The sequence below is a fragment of the Cricetulus griseus genome, chromosome 4 (assembly GCF_003668045.3).
Source record: "Cricetulus griseus strain 17A/GY chromosome 4, alternate assembly CriGri-PICRH-1.0, whole genome shotgun sequence".
Classification (NCBI taxonomy): domain Eukaryota; kingdom Metazoa; phylum Chordata; class Mammalia; order Rodentia; family Cricetidae; genus Cricetulus; species Cricetulus griseus.
In genome coordinates, this window is record NC_048597.1 from 214,534,588 (window position 1) to 214,558,487 (window position 23,900).

At 47.1% G+C, this 23,900-nt stretch overlaps 1 protein-coding gene across 5 annotated transcripts in view; it reads left to right on the forward strand.

The window, feature by feature from the left end:
• Positions 1-23,900, forward strand: part of Poc1a (POC1 centriolar protein A) — a 97,567-nt gene that overhangs the window by 50,237 nt on the left and 23,430 nt on the right. For 4 of the 5 annotated variants that reach the window (XM_035443916.1, XM_035443914.1, XM_035443915.1 and 1 more), the window contains 2 exons: positions 2,457-2,525; positions 6,246-6,338. In XM_035443916.1, coding sequence (XP_035299807.1) covers positions 2,457-2,525; positions 6,246-6,338 — 162 coding nt within the window. Of the gene's footprint in view, positions 1-2,456; positions 2,526-6,245; positions 6,339-21,937; positions 22,333-23,900 lie in introns of those variants that run through there. The other variant, XM_035443918.1, reaches the window with a different exon arrangement.

Consider the following 23,900-nt stretch of genomic DNA (forward strand, 5'->3'; position numbering starts at 1 on the left):
GGCATCTGGTGGTTGAGTGATGACAAGCAATGAGAGTGAGCCACAAGTGTGTGTTTGCTTCCTTTGTTGATGGCCCTTCTTGGAGCTCTTCCCATGAGTTCTGGGTGGGCAAAGGGCCTGTCTGCTTTTGCAACTCCGTGCACTGGTTTCTTTCCCTTTTCTTCCTTCCTCTTTGTCTTTTCCCACAAAATGAAAAGCATTTTGTTGTCTTATTTTTTTATTATAGCATTGCCATACATTCATTAAAAAGTTCCAAGTATGAAGATTGTCAAGACTGCCAAGAGTCCAGTAGCTGTTCTCTGAAAGTGTATCCCCTTCCTCCAACAGTCTTGTAAACCCCTGCCAACTGTCCCCTGGAAGGAACGTTTCCCCACTCCACTCTCTGCAAATGCAGCCAGTGTCTCTCAAAATGGAGTCACATGGCCCATTATGCCTCGCACCCGGTGTTTGACACTGTAGTTCGTGGATGTGAGTGGGTATTGTTCCCTATCAGTAAAAGCGGGTCCACTTTATCTTGGTTAATGGTAGGTTAGAATTCCTGGGGCTGCTGGGGGAGGGTAGACCTAAGCCTGTGAATCCACTTGTGTAGAGAAGGGAGGTGACAAGACAAACATGCTTTGTACTGTGTCCTCTTGGGCTTTGTTTCCCCCAGCTTGGAATGGTAAGGCACACGCTGTCCTCTAGGGATTAGGTGGGTTAGTACAGGTGCAGGGCTCTGAGCCAGTGCTGGCCATGTGGAATTCCTTCTGTCTCGTCACCCCATTGTGAGCACCTCTGAGAGGTGGCACTAGAAGTGGGTTCTGGAAGCAAGAGCAGGTGTTCCCTTCAGGCTCAGGTGCTTGAGCAGGGAAGCATGCTGACTGCTTGTCACCTGAAGAGAAGCTGCTTGTAGCTATGAGGTCTCTTTCCAGCCCAAGCCATGGTGGTCCTTCCTAGCACCAAGCGCAGGGTGCTTTGCTGTGTTCCCCTTGTCTCTAGAGCCTGGGCTCTGGTGCTAAAAGCCCCTTCTGTGGGCAGTTCTTGTTACATTCTGGTGGTCTAGAAGAACTGAGGTGGCCTTTGTGACAGATCTAAGAGAGAACTTTGATCTGGTTTTGCCTGCAGAATGCCAGCTACTGGCCCTGGGAAACATTCAGCTGGAAGGGAGAGGGCTGCACCTGTGACTGTGACCAGGTCCTTGCTTGGCATATCTTTCTGGAGTGGATTCCAGGCATATGGGGAGGAATATTCTTTCTCCACTGGGAGCTCACGATCCCCTCCCAACCAGGGTGTGCTTGTTGGAGAATGCTGCCTAGCATGCACTTGGAATTCCCCTCTACATGGTCACGCTGACCTTTTGTACCTAGGAAGCCAGAGAAGCACATTGCGCTCGCTCTGCAAGGCCCAAACTTAAGGAAAAATGACATGCACACTGCAGGGACACTGATGTCATTTTGTTCCACTCCCCAGGCACCTTCACTAATTCCCTTCTCAGCCTCCTTCCTGTTGTTCAGACCTCTGGTTTTGCCTTGTTTGTTTGAGCTATTGGCTTCTCCTTGGGGCTCCCACTTCTCTGGGCTACCATTGGGCCTGCAATAGAGCTCTTGAGTGCTGATCTCAGCTGTGCATCTCTGACCTCTTGCTTCTCATTAGGGAAACTGTGAAAATGATGCCTGCCTGGTCAGACAGCCAGTGTGAATGTCCTGTTCCCTCTGTCTGCCCAGCCTTGATCCCACAGCTCAGCCTTTGTTGAGATGTTTGGAAGAAGAGTTCCAGCAAGCTTCTTTTTTTTTTTTTGAGTTTCAATTAGCATATATATATATATATATATATATATATATATATATATATATAGAGAGAGAGAGAGAGAGAGAGAGAGAGAGAGAGCAATAATGGCAATATGTTATGCATCAGTAGCAGCAACAGCTTTTCCAGGTTCTGCAGTCATTTGAACAAAATTGTAGAGACATCCAGCACTCTCCATTTAAAAAAACAAAAAACAAACAAACAACAACTACACAAAAAAGTAAAAAACAAAAATCCCAGAAGACAGCACAGTTCTGTTACTCTTGTGGTACTTGGCACCATTTTTTTTTTTTTTTTAAATTAGCTTCTCAGTCATCATCTGGGAGGAAACCATTCTGAGCAGCATCATTAAAAACAGCTCTGATAAAGCACGGTCACTACTGTGTATCATAAAGCAGGAATGGCTAAGGAGGACTCATAAAGCAGGACCGGCTAAGGAGGACGGGTGCTCAGACCTTTGTCCCATTGCTGCTGTCATTCAGGAACTACGTTTACACTTGGAGCGACCTTTTTGGAGGGGGTTGTAAGATGTGTGTTGAGATGGGGTCTTATGTAAGCCAGGCTGGCCTGGAATTCCTGATTTCCGGGCCTCCACCTCCCAAGTACTGGGATCACTGGTGTGTTAACCATGTCCAGCTAACCTTTGGCGTTTATTCTGTTTGTTCTGCTAGGGACCTGCCACCACTGTTGCCTTTTCAAGAACTGGGGAGTATTTTGCTTCTGGAGGCGCTGATGAGCAGGTAAGAAAAGAATGGCCTAAGAAATCTGAGCTGATCCTGCTCAAAAGGTTGGGGGCCATTAGTAGCCTTTAGTAGCCTTCAGTGACTACAGCCATGGTGAAGACACTATGATGGACCTTGGGGGAGCGAGGCGGGGAGTGTGCTCAGGTCCAAGGCAAGTCTCCTTCAGGGATGACCTGCGAAAGTGTCTCAGACTAGAATGGGGTAGAAAGAGTTTGAGCTAATTATCATTGTGAAAAAGCTGAAGATGTTCAGGTTTTTTTTTTTTTCCCTGATTACATAAAGAGTGAAGAATTATTGGGTACTTTCTGCAGATCTGGTAATGCTGTCAGTATAGCAAGAGTTTCAAAGCTCATTTAGTTCTCCTGAGTCCTGTGGGGCAAGTCTTCCTATTTTATTCTTATAGATGAGAAAATAGTCCCAGCTGGTGGCAGAGACAGGGACAAGCACTGAACCCACATGGCTGCTCAGCCTTGGTTCTTCCCTGGGAGCCTCTACTCTATTCTCTGCTGCCTTTTGCTTCCCGGCCTCTGCATGTCTAAAGGGTCAGCATTTTTTGTATTCTTGGCTGCAGAGAGAAGTCCTGTCCTACCCTGCCTCATCGCCCTTTGCACTGAGGTTTCATCCTGCCTGCCCTGTGCCTCTTTGTCCAGACTGCAAAATACCAAGGGCTTATCTGCTGGGGGTGGGGGTGCTCTGACCTTGGGGGCTGGCTCAAAGCCTGGCTCAGGAGAGCTATGGAGCACTGAGGACTGCACCTGTCAGCAGTCTCCCAGAGTATCTGCACAGTCTTCTGTTTCTGGAGGAAAGAGCAGTGGTGTGCACACAGGAGATCTGGTGGATTGATGAGAACACCCATCTGGGTACCGGCCTCACAGCTCTGCTGCTCAGCCTAGACAAATCCTGTTGGCCTTCCATGAGTCCCAGCTGCAGTGAAATGTGCCAATTTCCCAGTAAAGCAGAGGCTAGCTAAAGGTTCTGTGTCCATAGCCTGGATAACAGCCAGCATGTATCTTCCCACCCCAGCACTGGGTCCCAGCTAAGAGCCAAAGAGGATGAAGGTAAAAGAGAGCCTTGATCACTGCTTACAGTGAGTGTGGAAAGCGGGAACTGTATGGCAGCTGCGCATGTTAACTGTGTGGCGGATGTACATGTTAAATAGCCATGCTAAAATGGAGTCACGTAGCACAAGAGGCAGCCTGGGGAAACTTCCACCTGGCATGGCCATCTTCACACAGTGAGACTGTCAGCTCCCAGATCTTTTAGATCTGCTCATGTTTTTCTGGGGTGTTTGGTGTTATCTCTGCTTTATGCTGGCTACTGCTGTGAGGGATGTTAGGTCTCCATGCTTATACAAGGACCTTGTATGGAGTATGCATATGCCAACATTCTGTTTGTAAAGTGATAAATGAGATACCCATGTGCCCCATCCCTCTGGGAGCTATAAACAGTGGGACTGCTCAGGGAGTGGTGAGAAGCCTTCATCTGCTGTGTCCCATTGGGGATAGTGTCTAGGGCATGTCAAGTTTTCATCTTGGGTGATATAGTGGTGGGTTGTTTTTTCTTTTTCTTTTTTTGTTTATTTGGTTTAATTTTTTTGTGGGCTCATTGGCTTCCATTGACTGTTGGTCATGTTGTATGACTCCTCCTATGATGGCCAGGCCAGCCATTCTGAAGGTAACCCTAGAAGCAGCCAGCCTCCTGTGGCTTCTAGTCACCAGTAGGGAGTGCTCTTGTTCCTAAGGTTTTGTGGAAGTGCCTTCAGGCATTATCCTGTTTAAGAAGATACTGAGTGTGGTTGATTACTTATTTGAAATTAAAAAAAAAATTCCTGCATGGATGCCATAAGAGGGTACCAGATGTCATTATAGATGGTTGTGAGCCACCATGTGGTTGCCGGGAATTGAACTCAGAACCTGTGGAAAAGCAGCCAGTGCTCTTAACCTCTGAGCCATCTTTCCAGCTCCTTATTTGAAATTTTTTATGTGTAACTTTTTTTTCTTTTGGTTTTTCGAGACAGGATTTCTCTGTATAACAACAGCTCTGGCTATCCCGGAACTCTCTTTGTAGTCTAGGCTGGCCTCATAGAGAACACCTTCTTCTGCCTCCCAAGTGCTAGGATTAAAGGTGTGTGCCATCACTTCTTGGCCAACTCTTTTTTTGTTGTTTTTAATGTGTATGGGTGTTTTGCCTGCATGTAGGTCTGTGCACCACATTTCATATAGTGCCTGTGAAGGCCAGAAGATGGCGTCAGATCCCCTGGTACTGGGATTACAGAGGTTGTTAGTAGCTGTGCTGGGACTCAAACATGAGTCCTTTGGAAGAATAGCCAGTGCTCTTAACCACCAAAGCCACTCTATCTATCTATCTATTGGCTGGGTCTCACTCTGTAGTTCTGGGTGACCTATGTAGACCAACCTGGCCTTGAACTCACAGATTTTCCTGCCTTTACCTCCAGTGTTTGTACTACCTCACCTGGCTAAGAGTATGTTTTTCTTTTTCTTTCTTTTTTTAAGAATATTTATTTAATGTGTATTGGTGTTTTGCCTGCATGCATGTCTGTGTGAAGGGGTCAGATCTCCTGAAACTGGAGTTACAGACAGTTATGAGCTGCCATGTGTGTGCTGGGAATTGAACCACAGGTCCTCTGGAAGAGCAATGCTCTTAACTGCTGAGCCATCTCTCCAGCCCCAAGAGTATGTTTTTCACTGTTAAACATATTAGGCTTAGGATAATGAGTGTGTTAGCATCCATTCCCTGGTGCCAATGACTGGGTTACACTGTGTCGTTTGAGCCTCCCTGCAGCCCTGTGAGGCAGGAGCTGGGATCTTTTCAAAGAAGAGGGCACTAGGCATAGGCTGAATCCCTCACCTAGGCTTCAAAGTAAGCCAGTGGTTCTCAGCCTTCCTGACAGTGCTACTCTTTTTTTGTTTGTTTGTTTTGTTTTGTTTTTGTTTTTTGTTTTTTGGGGTTTTTTTGTTTTTTGAGACAGGGTTTCTCTGTATAGCTTTGGAGCCTATCCTGGCACTCGCTCTGGAGACCAGACTGGCCTCTAACTCACAGAGGTCTGTCTGTCTCTGCCTCCCGAGTGCTGGGATTAAAGGCACGCACCACCATGCACCGCTCAGTGCTACTCTTTAAAACAGCTCCTCATGCTGTGGCGACCCCCAGCCATAAAATTCTCATTGCTACTTCATAACTGTAAATCTACTACTATTGTGAATCACATGATATGCAGGATATCTGATAGTCAACCCCTGTGAAAGACCCCCAAGGAGGTCTCCACCCGCAGGTTGAAAACTGCTGCAGTAAGGGGTGGAGACAGGACATTAACCCTGTGGTGTGGCCTGGAGTTTATGTTCACTACTTCCCACAGTGTCATGAGCAAGGCCACCCACCCTCAAGAGCTTCTTTTTCAGAGAGACAGATGATAAATGAGGACAGGGAACAAATGGATTAAATAGTGATTCTGCCATTGAGACATCTGTGACACTCAGGTAGAGAGACAAGCAGGTGCTCAGCCCTAATTGTGCTACATGGCTACATGATGATACTCAGTCCTGGTGCCACACAGGCTTGTCCCCAAAGCTTACTCCTCAGGGATGTGGGTCCCAGAGTTGAGTTGAGGTATGAGATGGGAACTACTGTGGCTCAGAACTTTGGGGTTGATTTATGGGCCCATTTTCTCCCCTCATTCTCTGTGCCTGTTGGTCTTGGCAGGTGATGGTTTGGAAGAGTAACTTTGATGTTGTTGACTGTGGAGACGTGAAGGTGCAGAGGCCTCCACCCCAGGCCAGCTCTGCTAGAAATCTGGTAAGTGGCTTAGCAGTCAGGGCTTGAGTCATGTGACTCTGGGATGGTCACAGTAAAAAGCACTGGGCTCGGAGATGAGGAGGCCTGGAGACTTCTCTGTTACAAGAAAGGAACCCTGGGAAGGTCAAATAACACATTAGTCCCTTGACTCCAATCTAGAATGAGCAGAGGAGACATAAAAGCTGCAATGCGGCTGTGGTGTCCAGGATCCTGGCCCTTTTGGTAGCAACTGTTGTCACGGTACATGCTGCTGCTAGAGTGAGGCCAAGGATCTGTCCTATGCCATGCCTTCTTGGGTCTCAGGACCCAAGTACATGGTTCCTAGAGGGCTCAGCACACAAAGTCTCTGCTGGGATGAATGGGAAAGACCCTGGTTTGGTTACTCTCACTTCTTCTTTTAAAAAAAAAACAAAAACATGGAGAGGAAGTTCCTCAACCACAAACCATTTTTAGTACCTTTGTTGGTAAAAGGGCATTCAGTGTTCCTGAATAAAAATAACTAATTTTGTAGAATAAATATTTGGGAGAAAAATGATAACTGATAAAGGCTCATTAAGTAGACCCATATTCAGCTTTGGTTGGAATAAGTCAAGATTGTAATCCCAAAGGTTTAGGCTTCTATGGCGACAGACTGTTTAAATCTTTCTTCCCTGGACCTAAGCAGCACCATGGCCTCCCAAGCAGGAGGAAATTGGCCTGAACAACAGGAAACGGCTCGCCCAAACCCCTAGTAAGTCAAGGCTGGAACTCAGAATAGAACCAGGAAGCCTCCTTGGTCTGCCCCAGGCTTACTGTGGCTCCACAGCTGAATCTCTCCTTCCACATGTGCCCGTTCTGGTCTGTGCTAGAGCTGCTTCCAGAGTAGGCCACAGGGAGCCTCCAGTTTTCTCCCAAGGACCTGCCCCTCGACTGCCCCTGTGGCTGGGAACTTTTGTTTCTCCTGAGTGTTTGCTGATGAGCCCTGAGTTATGGGCTGGTTAGAACTCTCTGGGTTGCACTGATGTCCTCCTTGCTGCTGATTCTTTTTTTCTTTTCTCCCTCCCTCCCTCCCTCCCTCCCTCCCTCCATCCCTCCCTCCTTTCTTTCTTTTCTCTGTGTAGCCCTGGCTGGGCTGGAATGCACTCTGTAGACCAGGCTGGCCTTGAACTCACAGAGATGCACCTGCCTCTGCCTCCCTGAGTGCTAGGTTTAAAGGTGTGTACCACCACTGCCCAACTTGCTGATTCCTTTTTTTACCGAAAGGATCCTGTGTGGATCCTGCCCTCTGTCCTATGATCTCCCTGATGGCGAGATCAGCACTGCCAAGACCTTTGTATGTGCTCATTGCTTGCAGAGTGAGGAGGTGGTTCCTGTTCTAGTTCTTAGGTGAGACTTTCGCATGTAACCATGCTGTCTTTTCCAAGCAAGCCTAAATAATCATGCTGGGGACTGCCAGTGGCAGGGACTGCTTGGCAGCTCTTTCCTACCTTAGGAGGGTCCTGCTATCTGCCTTTTGGGAATAACTAGCATCTACTAGGTGGAAGAAAAGCCCATATTTTAAAAAATTATTATTAAAAAAGAATTTCATGCAGCTATTAAGCATATTTCTCCCACCCCCCTGCTCTCCTCTTCCCTGTTCTTCCCCCTCCAGTAGTCTTTTATACCCTATAGTTTCACTTCTACTTCATGTCATGTGTCTGTATACAATTTTGTATACTTCTAAAATCTAGGAACCACAAATGAGAGAAAACATACGGTGTTTTCTTTCTGAGATTGGCTTGATTCAGTTAATACGGGCATCACTGGTTCCATGCACTTGCCTGTCAACAACAAACTTGATTCGTTTTGTAATTTAGCTGTTGTGAATAGTGTTGCAAGTGTCTCTGTGATATGCTGACTCAGAGTTCCTCCAGTAGATACCCACCAGTGGTACAGCCGAGCCATGCAGTAGACCTACTGTTAGTTGTCTGAGATGCCTCCCTTCTAACTTCCACAGCGGTTACTAGTTTACATTTCCACCAACAGGGCATAGTGGTCCGTTTTGTCTGCATCCGTACCATTATTTGTTGTCTCTTTTTTTTTTTAAATAATCGATTTATTCTTATTTTATGTACATTGGTATTTTGACTCCATGTATGTCCGTGTGAGGGTGTTAGATATAAATTGGAGTTACAGACAATTGTTAGCTGCCATGTGGGTGCTGGGAATTGAAACCAGGTCCTCTGGAAGAGCAGTTAGTACTCTTAACTGTTGAGCCATCTCTCCAGCCCCTGTTTTTTTTTTTTTTTTTTTTTGTTTTGTTTTGTTTTGTTTTGTTTTGTTTTTGTGGCTGCTATTCTGACAGGGGATGACATAGAATCTCAATGTGGTTTAATGGCTAGTGAGGTGATCTGAATTTTTATTAGGAAAATAGTTTGAACAAGCTGCCTGTTATCCCTTAGCCCCACTCAGAATAGAGGATATATCACCTTCTCCCAGAGCTTCAGGGCCTGAGCATCTAGGGTGTAATCGTGTGGGTAGAGGAAGCCAGCAGGACGGGATGGGGCATGGCAGGTCAAGGGCTCATCGGGACCCAAGGCAGCCAGTTGTCCTCAAGCAGGGCACAGGACGTGGCTTTGAACCCTGTTGGGTAGCCCTGGACAAAGCACCTCATCTCCTCAAGCCTCCGTTTCCTCACTGAGTTCAGAGTACCTATAGTCTGGTTATGAAGACTCCTGAAGTGATACAGTAATCTTAGAACCATTCTTGGTTGAGATAATGACTGCTTGTTCTTTGTCCTAAGTCCATCCTAGAGCCTTGAGAGGATAGGTAGGCCTTCTAGACATCCATACCCACTCCTAATGCTGCCTGAGAGGCTTCTCTGAAGGGGAACAGGAGGAAGGCCAGGATAGTGAGTGTTATGCCTGGTTTTTTTTGTGGGATATATATGTCCTACAAAACATATATATTTAAATTAATTTAAATATTAAATATATATGATATAAATATATATTAAATTAAATATATATTAAAATTGACCATTTTAACCATTTCTCAATGTCTGTCTCATAAGCCATCAACATCCAAATCACCTCCACAGTTTTCATCCTCCTAGCCTGGAGACAGCTAGTTTTTGCAGAACTGTGAGGCTAGGCTTTCTCTTGAGGTAGGAAGGGCTGCTGGTTAGTGTGTTCCCACCCTTCTTTCCAGAGCCTTTCCCAGGACTCAGATTCCCTGGCTGGCCAGAGTGCTGTGCTCCTTCGGGGAGCCCAGGAGCATTGATTGCCGTGTCCTGTGAACTTGAGTTTGGCAAGCTCCCACGTTCCATTTCTGCCTGCATCCCATCCTTCCAGTAACTCTGGGTTGCTCAACCTCGGCAATTCTTATTTAGAGGCAGATAGTTATTTGAGTGTTTACTGTCCTGTGACCCGTGAGATCTTTAGTGGCATCCCTGACCTTTACCCAGCAGATGCTGGTAGCATCCTGTTCCCCAGTTTTGATGACCAGAAATGTCTTCAGATATTGTTGGGTGTCCCCAGCTGAGAATCACTGCAGAACCTCCTTCTTCAGGAGGAGCCCAGAAAGAAAGTAGTGGGAGGAATGGGGTAGGGGGTGGGAGAGAGTGTGGAGAGGGAACTCAGGGAGGCTGTTCTAGGAGCCCACGCAAGGACGCCGCCGCCGCTCAGCTGGGTCAGTTCTGATTCCCACCAGGTACGGACCAGAGCGTTCAGATAGTTTCTGGTAGTCCTTTTGTAAGAATGCTGTTTGGTCTATCAAGTTTCTCAGAGATGTTGGTAAACAATAAGAAAAGAGTCTTCACTTTTAGCAACTTGATTTTCTTCAAATTGAAGCATGTTTCTTGCCCAAACGCTACCTGGCTTGGTGATATTACCTGTTGAGAGATTTAGTGGCTGCCCAGGGTGGGTTTGACTTCTTGAGAGTCCATGAGCACTGCAGCCATGGCCCAATTGTGCTGTGTATCTGATGCCCTTTACCCCTTTATCTCTGTCTCCAAATCACCTTAGGCACTGAAACAGGGTGAACGCTCCTGGGCATTTGGGGGTTTTGGGGAATTTGTGTACCAAATACGGTATGCAGCTTCTGACCATGTGCTTTTTCCATTGTGTCCATTGGAAGCCAGAGGGGCAGACTTTGCTTGGCTCTTTGCTGCTCCCCCACCAGCAGAGAATAGCAAGGACAACCCTGTGAGCCTGTGGGCGGCGGGGGGGGGGTCCCTTCACCCTTGAGCCCCCCTGCCTGTGACCCCTTCTCTGACTGTGGTGTTTCAGCTTTCAGATCTTGGAATGAAGGCTGTCCTTAAACTCACTCCAAGCAGAGCTCTGTTCACTGCAGAGCTATTTTCAACTTTGGTTGAAATTCACAGCTTATTTTTAGGCACATTTCATGTTGAAAAGCAAAAGCCATTTCCCAGCCATTCAGAAAGAGAATAATGGGTGCCATTTTCCTTCTGTTCTTGGCTGAGTTGTCCAAACGAGGGATTTCAGGGCTTGTGGCTGGAACACTTTCTCTGTTTGGTAAGTTGCACATGAAGGATTCCAGGTCATGCTGTGGGCTGAAAGTGGGCAGGAATCTCCATGCTCTGTCCTGAAAGAAGGTCGGAAGGGCTGCTTTGGGGCAGATGAGTGCTTCCTAGAGGGGTATGGCTGGGTACCGCAGAGGGCTTCTCTGTAGCAGATGCTTGCACTGGTGTTTCAGGGTCTCATGTTTAGCCCTGTCTCCCGCTGCAGCCCTGGCCTCTGCCCTCTGCCCTTACCCTCCTGCTCTCTGTCCCTTAGGCAGAAGAACCCTGGATTTTGGAGTAGCATCTTGTCCTTCCCAAATCTCAGGTTCTCCAGGACAGATTTCTACCCCAGCTGCAGAAGTACTTTTAAATTTTTTTTTTTTTTGGACAAGGTCTCACTGTGTAGACCAGGCTGATTTTGAACTCAGATCTTCCTTCCTCTGCCAGCATGTTGGGATTAAAGATATGTACCACCATGCCTACCTTATTAAGTTATTTCTAATTAACAAAGGTGCATTATTTGGATCGTCCCTATTTTTGCCACAGTCAGAGGCCCCTTATGCAATTGAGAAGGTTGTACTAGTTGGGTAGAGGAGGAAGAACACTAAGTTCTAGGTAATTCAGTGAAACTGACAGAGGAAAAAAAACCATACAACCCACTTCCTGAGTTCTCAGGGTTGGCTGCTCTGGTTTAGACATTAACCTTGATCTCTGGGGTTGAGGGCTTTTCTCTGCTCACTTCTCAAGATTGCATTTGAAGGAGAAAAGCTCACCTGTGGTTAAGAGCTTGGCTTCTGGCTTCCGACCAACCTGTGATTGAATTCTGTCCCTGCCTTGTTTACGCTGTGACCCCAGCCAGTGGCCGGATCTCTGAGGTCTTGGTTCCTCTTCTGTCAACCTGGGAGTCCCTGGGTCCTCTTCCTTCCATGAGATTTCACAGGTGGCAGGCCAAGCAGCACTTGGCCCTGTTCCTGGCACATGGCAAGTGCTCACCAAGCTGTAGCTATTTCAAGAATGTTCTCTTTCCCTCTTCTGTCTTCTGAGAGCCAGTCAGAATGATCAAGTGTTCACACCTTTTGGGGTGAGGGGCATTGGACAATGGTGTGGGTGCATTGCTGACTGGGAGAGTTTTTGCTGGCTCCTCCCTATAGGTGGTCCTTGTGAGGACCAGGGAGGGTTTTAGACCCGTGCAAGCGTATGTTGCCTTTTTAAATGGCAGATCTCAAGACTTCTGAGCTTGCAGATAACAAAATAAACCTCTGAGGAGGGTGGAAACAACACACACACACCTCCTACCACTCTCAATACTCCTTAGGACAAGATGCCTGGGAATCTCAAAACATCAGTACTAGATAGAACCTTCCCCGGAGAAGGGGTTTGCTCACCCAAGAATATCTGCCCTTAGCCTGAGGCCTCCTTTAAGGTCTGCCTCTTGTGCCTTGTACCCCAGGTTCTGACAACAAAGCTCTCATCACCTGCAATGCCTGTGTTTTGTTTTGGGTGCTGCCCTGGGGTTCTGATTTAGGGTGCTTAGGGGATCTGATTCCTGATCCATAGGTACTTTATGCTAAGAATCTGGGGGGGGGGGTCCTAAGTGCTTGTGGTGGTTTCTGAAGACCTAGCTTTTCCTTAGAGGAACCTCACCTAAGAAGGCAAAGAAGAGAGACCCTTTTCCACCTGCCTCAAGGATCTTGTCTTGGTGCCTTTCTGCTGTTGTAACAAAATACTATAGACTAGGTAGCTTCTAAACAACAGGAGTCCATATCTCACAGTTCTGGAGGCTGGGTGGTGCATGCTAGGCACTGATAGTCACTGGTGAGGATCCAGTGGGGAGGAAGTGATGTCTTTCCTCTGTGTCTTCCTGTAGTAGACAGTACAGGCTAAAACCCTTTATAAGGGCACTGATCCTAATCATGGCAGCTCTGTCCTCATGACCTAGTTACCCCCCAGAGGCTCAGTTCCAAATACGATAGGGATTATGATTCTAACATAGAAATTAAAGGGGACTCATATAACGAGAACGAAGACGATCCGTAGTCTGTATGGTCAAGATATCTTTAGTTAGATAAACACCAGCCAAACACAAGCCAGAGCATGTGAGGAGCAGCAAGGCAGGGAGGCCAGAGCAAAGGGGTCTCCCATGTGCTCGCCATCCCTTAAGAACCTATCCCAAGTCATCCTGACCTCACCTTGACCACACCCTGACAGGTGTGGTCAGGCACACATGTAGCCAGCCCTTAGGAGGCCTGATTACTGTGTCCCCTACAGACACTTATTCAGGCTATTAGCAATTTGACTTGGGTTTGTTTCCCAGAATACAGATTTCTGTTTTGGCATTTGCTGTTTGCAGTGAGAAATAGGGATTCAAGCTGATTACAGTGGCACACATCTGTAATCCCAGTCCTTAGGAGATGGTGGGAGGAAGACCAGGAATTCACGGTCATTCTTGACTATGTAAGAGGTTGGAGGCCTTCCTGAGCTACAGGAGAGCCTGCCCCCCAAAAACAAAATAAAACAGGAGAAATTCAAAGACATGCTTAGCAGGAGGGCCATTGAGGGTATTTGAAGCAGAATGAACCCCGGATTTATGTGTCTTAAAAAGGAACTTCTCCGTTCTCCACTTGACCCCATTTCTGGCTTTTTTTTTTTTTTTCAAGACTGTTAAAGGGAATTCTTGGCTTTCTGCCTACTGCCAGTGAATCAGATGCCCCGCAGTTGCACAGGTTGGAAAAGGGTTGGTTTCCTAGGGCCCATCCCCCTGCCTGTGGGTCTAGGGCACCTCTGGTAGCTAAGCTGTATCTCTTCATATGTTGTATGTTGTACACCTGCTGAATGACTAGCTTTGTCCATAGTGTCCCTCATCTCTGGATGAAAGCTTGGTGGGAAGCGGGGAAGCAGACCCTCTCCCTTCTTCCCTTCTTGGTTGGCTCTTGGGCTCCCATTCCTCCCTTCTTGGTTGGCTCTTGGGAAGCTTTGCAGATCTCAGAGGGGTGACTTGGGGACAATTGGGATGTTGCAACTTACCTGGTTGTACATCTCTGTGTGACTCCTGGTATAATTCATTCATACTCTCTGCATGTAGAGGAGGAACCTAGACTCAGAGGTCATGTGACACGCTGGTGAATGGTTATAGACTCAGTCAAGTGTCCCCTTTAGGTGTAGCAAACAAGAGACCTTAGAATGAAGAAGCAAAAGAGGTCTCCTCATGTCTCCTTCAGCATCAGACCTAGAACAAATACCCAGGCTCAGTGTGTGAATGATTGCATGTAGAACCATGGCATTGTGCTGTCTTAAGGGGCCTCTGGAGTCTACATAACTAGCACCTTTGGTCAGGTGTGATTATCAGTGCCTCTGACTGCTGTTTATTTTCCCCTGTGCAGACATGGGGTGCTGTGGGCCTGGGCACAGTACAGGGCTATCAGGTAATCTGGCTGCTCAGATGCCTTCCTGGCATGAAGATGGGAATCCTACAAGGGTAGACTTTGTTTGCATAAAGTGGCATCTGTTGACATTCCTAAGCCATGTTAGCTGACCTTCCCTGACAGTGCTGGGATTGAGACAGGTTTGTGAGACAGTCTCACCATGTAATACTGGCTGGTGGCCTGGAGGTGAGGCTAGCCTCAAACTCTTAGAGATTTGCTTACCTCTCTCTGCTTCCTGGGTCCTGGGATTAACAGTGTGCATGCATCACCATGTCCAGCCAAGATAGTTCTTTTAACATTTGACATTTAATGTCCTGAGCTCTTCCAACTGGTTCTCAAACTCAAGTGTGCCTCATAGCCCATGTGGGAACGTTAAAACTCACTGCTGGCTGGGCCATCCCCAGAGTGTCTGGTTTGGTGCTTACACTTCTAACTCATTTCCAGAAGATGCTAATGCTGCTAGTGCAGGGACTCTTTGAAAACCATGGTCTATTGGAAGACAGTGTATCCAGCAATGTCTGATATCCTAGACAAGAGTCCTTTTCATCCATTTCTGTGGCTGGTAGAAGCTACAGCTTGGGAGAGGCAATTGAATCAGTGTCCCTCTCATCCCACTCTAGTGGAAAGGGGGCTTAGGGGAAGGAATGTAGGTCTGGTTAGAATCATCAGGATTGTTCAGAGTGATTCCAGTGCTGTCCTGTGAGTCCTTTGAACCTAGGGGCACCCATCAGTCTGCTTAGAACTAGGCAAGCAGACATACAGTTTTAGTACCAGCAACAACTATCAGTAAGGAAGATGCTGCCCTGCCATAGGCCTCTTCCAGGTGTTTTCCTCTTGCCTCCTGCCTCCTGGCTGCCATAAGATGTTCTGCCTCTAATCTAGACTTGTTCTTAAATCTCCATTCCCAGACCACTGCTTTCTGCACTGTCCTTAGTGTCTCCTTTTGTGTTCTCTCTGTCTCTTACCTCCCACACTGTAGATGTGGGCACCTAGGCCAGCTCCCATCCTCTGTAGATGTGGGCACCTAGGCCAGCTCCTGTCCTCTGTAGATGTGGGCACCTAGGCAGCTCCCATCTTCTGTAGGTATAGACACATAGGCCAGCTCCTGTCCTCTACAGATGTGGACACATGGGCCAGCTCCTATCCTGAAGACAGCCTGCTGACTCTTGAATCCACACAAAGCCCAGAGGCCTCAGGTTCAATCCTACATGTATCAGGACTTACCCAGCACATAAATCCAACCATAATACCTCTTTCTGAGTTCTGCTAAGTCCTTTGGGAGATGTTCCTGCTCAGTGTGGGCTCAGGGCTGTTGGTAGCCCCACTTTTGCATGTGAGGAGATGGTTCCAAGTCAGAGACAACAAGGGGGTAGCCTAACCATTGAGCTTCACTATAAGGCACACAGCCCTCGAACACCTGTCATCTCAATCACTGCTGTGTTACTGCTATTTTGCTAATGATGATGACAAGCCACCTGCAGCCCTGTCAGACCACACTTGCGACTCACCTCTCAATGTGAGTGCCAGCAGAGGCACAGAACAATCTAGCCAGCCTTGTGGTATAGAGAGCACAAGAACTGGGCCTTCAGGCATGTGAGGTTCGTTCTCTTTTGGTTCTATTCTAGTTTTTAAAACCCAGAAAGCTGAAAGTGGGAGAAGCAAGCCACATGTAGAAACAAGCCGAGATGGCTTGAGTCTAGCTCTACTCCTCAGGGACACTGTCACCTCTTCCCAGCATAGTTGCCCTGAGCCATTTGAGGCTCTTTCCTCCTTTGTGTAGTCTTCCCCAGGTGTTTGGGAGGGAAGCTGGAAATAATTCTTCTCCTCCACTTCTTCCTCCTCCTCTTCGTTTTTGTTTTTTTGAGACAGGGTCTCTCTACAACAGCCCTGACTGTCCTAAAACTATGTAGACTAGGTTGGCCTTGAACTCACAGAGATTCATCTGCTTCTGCCTCTGTCTCCTGAGTATAGGATTAAAGGCATGTGCCACCAAATCTGGCCTTTTTTAAAAAAATTTTTAAATAGGTGTGTGTGTGTGTGTGTGTGTGTGTGTGTGTGTGTGCGCGCGCACGCGCGCGCGCGCGCGTGCGCATGCACTCGTGCACACACATGCACATGTGTGCCGCAGTGTGGGTGTGGAAGTCAGAAAACAACTTTTGGGACTTCTCTCCTTCTGCCACGGGGGTCTTGAACTCAGGTCATCAAGCGCCTTCACTCATTCACTGAGCCATCTTACCAGCCCTAGAAATTCTTCCTCCTGCACCTGTCCAGAGCAGAGCAGTCCTTTCCAGATAGACCCCCTTTCCCACCATCAGTTATTCACAGGCCTAGGACTGGCTTTGCTGTCCCCACAGCAGCCAGCCAGTCTGTGCCTGAAAAAGGGTTCTCAGGAAATCGGGGTGTGGGGGACATATGCCAGGGATCATGGAGCAGTGTGGCTCAGTGTGTGAGCCTACTGGCTGTCTTTGGCTCTTTGCTTGAGATGCTTTTTCATGGTCTCAGACTAAATGAAGAAAGTAACTTTCTGGCTCATTTGTCCCTTTGGTAGCAGGTGGTGTGGGGTGATTTGGGCCGCCAGCAGGCCACAAAGGGTGGTAGAAGCTGCATGTGTGGACTAGAGTTCCAGAATTTCTTTTCATTTGAAATGGAAAAACCCTTTTTGCATTTTATATTTTCCAGATTGGCTAGTAGTGTTGACCATGTGGTGTAAGGGTGTTGGATAATACTTATGTTTATGTTCTTATTGGTTACCATGGCAAAAAAAAAAAAAAAAAGTCAGAATAGATGGTTTCCATGGAGATTATCTTACAGTTGGTTTCTGTGACGGTCTGGACACTCCTGTGGGTTCAGTGAATACTGTCACTACCATCACAGGCTTTCTCCATGTAGTGCCAGAGGCTCATGCAGACATTTTTTGGGCTTGGGCAAAGCCATCAGCCTCCCATGCTTGCAGGCCCCAGGGCCCCAAAGGTGGTGGTGACCCTGTGGCTCTGCTTCCTGCTGGGGTTCTCCAGCCTGGCCTCAGCCCACAGCACTTGTTATCAAAACAAACAAAAGCCTTTTGTGTGACAGAAGTGTTGAGCTTAGCACTAGTGTGGAGCAGCTAGTAGCAGCGTGTCAGCCCCCATGAGCCCCTCACCCGCTTTCTCCAGTTGCCAGCCTTACATCTTCCCCACACTTCTTAGAAGCCTCAGAGCATTTCTTTAATTCCAGATATAACATTTTACTCTAAGGATTTCCCTTGATTATTTAACTGTAAAGCTCTTGTCAAATTCAACAAAATTAGTGATTTCTTCTTAACAATACCTAGAACATGTTCACATTTTCCCATATTGTGTCAAGAAAGTCATTTTGTGGGGCTGGGAATGTGGCTTAGTTGGCAGAGTGCCTGCCCAGCATGCCCAAAGTACTGGGTTTGGTTCCCAGCACCAAATAAAAACAGGTGCTCTCTCTTTTCTGTCTCCCCTCCCTCTCTTCCCTTCCCCACTCTGTTCCCTTCCCCGATTAAACTTCCTTCCCATGTTAAAACAAAAACAAAAACAAAAACAAAGCAGGTGTGATGATATATGACTGTAATGCTTGGGTTCAGGAACAGAGGATCACAAGTTCAGGGTCATCTTTGGCTACATAGCAATTTCAAGGCCAGCCTGTGTTATATGAGACCCTGTCTCAAAGAAAAGAAAAATTGTTTTGTTCTCTTTGCTCAAGTAAGGGTATAAAAAACACTGACACCCTTGTGTCTCATCCTGTTATCTGAATACTCCTCTTCGTCCTGCCCGTAGGTCAGGTAGAGGGGTTCAGAGTCTTTGACCTGCACCCGGCGTCAGGCCAGGGACAAGGGGAGCTCCTGAACCCACTGTCCTCAGTGGGACCCATCTCTTCCTGGAGCTATGATGGGCAAGCAGGCAAGCTACATGACCTGGTCCAGGCATCGAATAAGATGTCCTGACCCTCTTGAAGTCTGCAGGAGGAGGGGGAGAGAGAGAAATGATGTAACTATAGTTCATCTGCTGTCTGCAGCTGCAGTTCTTTTGCTGTCTACAAAAAAGAGAGGCCATGAGACCCTGTAGGATATGGCCTCCCATGGAAGCATGGGGCACTGGCAAAGGACTCTGGCTAATCTGAGGCCAGCTGCCTCTCCTAATTAGATAGTCAGGCCTGGATGTCTATCTTGACAGGCCTTGTTCATGTACTATTATGCTGTGCAAAATATGAATTAACTGAGCTTGAGAGTGATGCCTGGAGTATGGTCCGTGGCTCTGACACTCTCCATTGAACTAAGTGCAAGGAAAACTTAAAATAGCCAGCCTTTGTTCCCAGAGTTTTAAAATTCTGCTCCAGTAGTTACAATGATCTGTCTTCAAGTGGATCTATAAATAAACTGCTACTGTTCCTCTTTGTCACCAAAGCTTCTGAGTCTTCCAGAGACATTTCTCTGCCTCTCTTCTTCATTGGATGCCTCTCATCTGTGGGGCAGCTGCAGCCCTCAGAGAGCTGGGCTGACACTTGGAGTTTGTAAAGACAGCAGCATGTGCCCTGTTTAAAATCCAGTCGTTTGCCCCCCCCCCAAAAAAATAACTACATAGGGAGAAATAGTAGCTCTGCACTGGAGAAACTTGAAGAGAGGATACTCCCCACTGATCTAGGTCAGCACCTTCAGCATTAAGTCCTGTCTGCCCAGACCCTGCAGTGTCAAAATGTGTAACCTGAATCCAGTCACGTGAAACGCCAGGCAAAAACCAAACCGAGAGCCACTTGAGAAAATAACAGACCAATATTTCTTCAAAAGCATCAGTCATGAAAAACAAAGGAGGATTGAGGAAGACAACCAATATTTCTGGTTGCAGACACACACACGCACGCACGCACGCACGCGCGCGCACGCGCACACACACACACACACACACACACACACACACACACACACACACACACACACCCTAGATAATATTCTATCTAAACTAGCAATCCAAGAACATTAGCTGAAGAAACTGGTGAAACTCATGTAAGGCTACCCATTTCCCAGTGCTGATTTCCTGATCTAGACACTGTCCATTGCTTTTGTAAGATGTTAACACTGGAGGCGGGGGTGGGAGATGATGGAAATTCTCTGTACTGTTTTTTTGTAACTTTTCTATAATTCTAAAATTAGTTCAAAGCAACTTAAACAAACAAAGACCAACTACAGTCAACATTGAGACTTTATTAGAATTCTTGATCTCCTCCCGCCCTGCCCTCTAGGCACTTGCTATATAGAGGGTAGATATTTCTAGGTAGCCCTGAAAGAGACTGCATTGTTGTCCTGGGCCTTAAGTTAAGAAATGTTTGTGGAATTAATTGGAGACCCCTATGTGTTCTTAGGGAGCAATCTTTCCCAGGAGTGAGTCTGGGGTTGGCTGATTAGCTACATTGCTTCTTTCTTTAAAAAAAAAAAAAAAAAGTCCATGTGGTTTGACTACTTACTTTTATTCTGATTTGTCTTCCCTAAATATGTAATGTTACTTTTTTGTTTTGTTTGGGTTATTTTTCTTTGGTTGGTTGGTTTTTGAGACAGGGTCTCTCTAAGTAGCTATGGCTAGCCTGAAATTCCCTATGTAGATCAGGCTGGCCTTGAATTCGTAGAGATTCACTTGCCTCTGTATCCCAACTGCTGGGATTAAAGGGGAGCTCCTCCACTGTGCCTGACAAACATTTGTATTTATTATTTATGATTAGTGTGTGTGGTCTGCCAGCACTTGTGTGTGGAGGTCAGAAGACAACTTGCAGGAGTCAGTTCTCTTCATTCATCGTGTGTATCCCAGGGATCCAGCTCGGGTCTTGGGGCGTGGTGGCAAGCTGAGCCATGCAAAAATGTTTCAGAGGTGTGTCTCATATAAGTCCTAGGCAGACTGTATCCAGGAAAGTGGACTTCACTGGGATGGCCCTACCTCCTCTAAGGCTCTTATGGACCAAGTTAAAGGACTGAGACCTCACTATCTGCCCACTTCTCTCTGTGTGTTCCTGACCCCCACCTTAACTTTATGCCACCGATGTGATTGTGATGACTTGAAAAACTTCAACACCAAAAGGCCAGCTGTTGTTTCTTGCCCACAGGAACAAAGGCCACGTGCCTCCTCTAGGAATGTTCTGGTTACATGGTGGGCATAGCTAGTTGCTTTTAAACCAAGGTCTCCATTGATTTAAACTGCTTACTCTTCTCATATCACTCCCCTCTCCCTCACCTCTGTGTGTCATTTATAACCTTACTTCTCCTGAGAGCAATGTGAACCCTGTCTGCCAGGGCATTGTCTCCCCCTTTTGAAGACTCCCCACTCTGTGTGTGAAATGCTTGGAAAACTCTTGCAGAGCCAGATTGGTCATGAGCCCAGGAGTGGTTGTCCCAGCCCTGAGGCAAGCAGAATGGGGCTTTGTGCTTTGCCTCTTTATCATTTGCCCATTCCCATTGGCCTGGGGGCAGCCCAGATGGAATGCAAACACCTGCACTTCTCTGAGGGGAATCATGACATGAAAAGGTGCACTATGTTGCCTTTGGTCCCAAAACCCAGATGGCACTGGTTCTGTGTGGCATCAACATGTTGATCAGGCCTGTGGATCCCTTGCCACCCATTTAAAGACGCTCAGCCTCCTAGCAGTGAGAGCCTGTCTAATCAGGGTGTAGCCCTCAGACCTGTCTGGGGTCTTTGGTTGCTGAGTGTCCCATTCAGCTTTGAGACTGCTACTTTGGCTCCAGACCTTGTATCTCTATTCCAGGACTTGAGCAAATGACCCAGCACTCTGCCCTCCCCACAGCTGGTGTGGGGAACGGGCATGTTAATAAGTCTGGAAAGTCAGCAGTGGTAGGTAAATCCTAGGCTCACACTTGGGTGACCGTTGGCCAGACTGCCAAACAATTAGATGCTCTTAGGAAACCAGAATTCCTCGTGGCTTCAGAGCCATGTTTAGAATCAGAAGTTTCTTCTCCTGTTGGATTCGAGGCTGGAACCCTAAATTACAAGACAAATATGGCTATAGTGTATCGAATCTGCAGATAATATGTGATTTAATAAACTAGCCATGCTTCTTCCATGTGAGGAGCTGGGCATGAGGCTGGGTCCAAGTGAGCTCTGCCTTTGAATTCCCTCTCCAGGGCCAGGTTAGCAAACATTAAGGCAACTGTTAGCTTCTGAGAGCAGCCTGACATCAGAACAGAGAGACACCTTCTGAGCTCCTCTTTCTGTGGGAGCAGATTGCAGTGAAAGGATTTAACTGTGGGGTGCGCGCGCGCGCGTGCGTGCGTGCATGCGTGCGTGTGTGTGCGCGCGCGTGCTTGCGTGCGTGCGTGTGTGCGTGTGTGTGTGTGTCTGTGTGTGTGTTTGTGTGTATGTGTGTCTGTGTGTGTGTGTTTGTGTGTGTGTATGTGTCTGTGTGTATCTGTGTCTGTGTCTGTGTGTGTCCCAGTGTGGCACCCAGCCAGTCTTTAGAAACTCAGTGACATGCTCTGATATGTTAAGTAGGCAATGACCAGGCAGGCTGTGCAAGAAAAAAATTAATGAGAACCCAGCCCCCATTCTGGCTCCTTCTGAAGCCATGGGTCAGTTTTTGGACACTTGTTCACTTCATGAGCAGACTGGGCAGAGGACAAGGTCCAGGGTGAACAGTTACAAGGAGAAATGTGTACTTTGAGCAAATGTTAATCCTCACTCCTCCTCCACCTGCAGGACCCATTCTGTTAGCTCAGCTTACAGCATCTTCTGGTCAAACGGCAGCTGCCTCCGGCTTCTTGCCCACTGTGTGCAGTCCTTGCTTGACTCTTCGTGGATCCCTGTGTGGCTAAGGGCTGCTTGGAGCCAGCTCCTGCCTATGGAACCAGCTTCTTCCTCCCTTCCACTGAGGACACTACACTGAAATGAGGCTCTCTGCTTTACCCATGTGCGAATTAATTCACATATTGATGGCAAGCCTCATGGGCCTCTCACTAGAGTTGTCAGCCTGCAGTTTAGCCCCTTGTGCTTATGTGCCAAGCCCTTTACCCACTAAGCAGTCTCCTCAGCCCTACTCATTGACTTGCTGTCTCAGTTAGTTTGTACTTAGAATTTATGTAAGTGGAATCATACAATTACTTGCTTATTGGGTCTAGTTTCTTTCGGCCTAATTATTTTGAGATTGATTCATGTTACATGTGTAAGTAGTTCATACCTTTTACTGCTGAGGAGGATTCAATTGAATGGATATACCAAAATCTATTTATCCATCTAAAGGTAACATTAGGTTATTAAAAAAAAAAGAGCTGCTGTAAACATCCATATACATATTTTTCTATGGATATATGCTTCTGTTTTCTTATAGTGTGTAGCTAGAACATATAATGGGCATAATACAAAGCTTATAATAGGATAAGATTTTAAGTAACTGTCCAACTGGCATGGGCCACCATGCCCAGGCTTATGTGGTATAGGGATCAAACCAAGGGCCTCATACATGCTAGGAAAGCACTCTGAACTATATCCCTAACCTTGGCTTTTTTGGAGGCTGAGGGAAGGTCCTTCCTTCCTTCCTTCTTTCCTTCCTTCCTTCCTTCCTTCCTTCCTTCCTTCCTTCCTTCCTTCCTTCCTTTCTGTTTGTTTTTGTTTTTTGAGACAGGGTTTCTCTGTATATCTTTGGATTCCATCCTGGAACTTGCTCTGTAGACCAGGCTGGCCACGAACTCAGAGATCCACCTGCCTCTGCCTCTGGGATTAAAGGTGTGCACCACATGCCTGGTGCCAGAGGGAATCACAAAAGGATGTCAAATCCCCTGGGATTAGAGTTAGGGATATTTGTGAGTCACAATGTGGGTGCTAGGAACACAACCTGAATTCTCTGGAAGATTAAAAAAAGCTTGATTCTTTTAGATTGTCTGCCTTTTTCTTGTTAGGGTAAGATTCCCCCCCCCCAGCTCCCAGTGTCCTAGGCCCATTGTATAATCTGCCGGCCTGGAGACCAGGCAGATCAGCTCAGAGTGATTTTGTGGCAAGGAAGACCTCCATGTTGTTCAGGTCTGTTTTTAGTAAAATTTCATGCTTTGGTTCCTCATGTGCCTGGGTAACTGAGCATTAGCCACAGCTAGAGCTTTTAATGCAGTCCCTGTTGTGTGTGACGGGTGGGTGGAGCCCATGGTAGCACCTGACAGGGAGGTGACAGAAGAAGCAGAAACCCAGGCACTTATCCTGTGAACATACTGTGAGAGCCTAGAATCTTCCTCCAGGTGTGAGAAGGGTCACCTACAAGTCCCAAGGGAAATTTCCATGAAGTTAAATAGATTATGTCTTTGGAGATTCATCTTTCTTGTGGTTTTGGTATTAAAATATTTGTAAAAGTAAATGGCATAGTGTGGAGCTGTACTTGTGGGCTGGTCTTTGTTGGGAGTTTGCTTATGATACACTGGAAGTACTAGTTTCTTTTTTCCCCCGCTGTGGACAAATACCTGACAGAAGCAAGTTACGGAAGGAGGGTTTGCTTTGGCTCACAGTTCGAGAGGATACAGTCCATCATGCCAGGTAGGTGAGGTGGCAGAGCCTGAGATGGCTGGTCATACTGTGTCTGCAAGTCAGAAAGTGGGAAGAGACAGATGTCATCATCCCACTCAGTTCTCCTTTTTGTTCAGTCTGGGCCCCCAACCTGTGGGATGCTGCTACCCACATT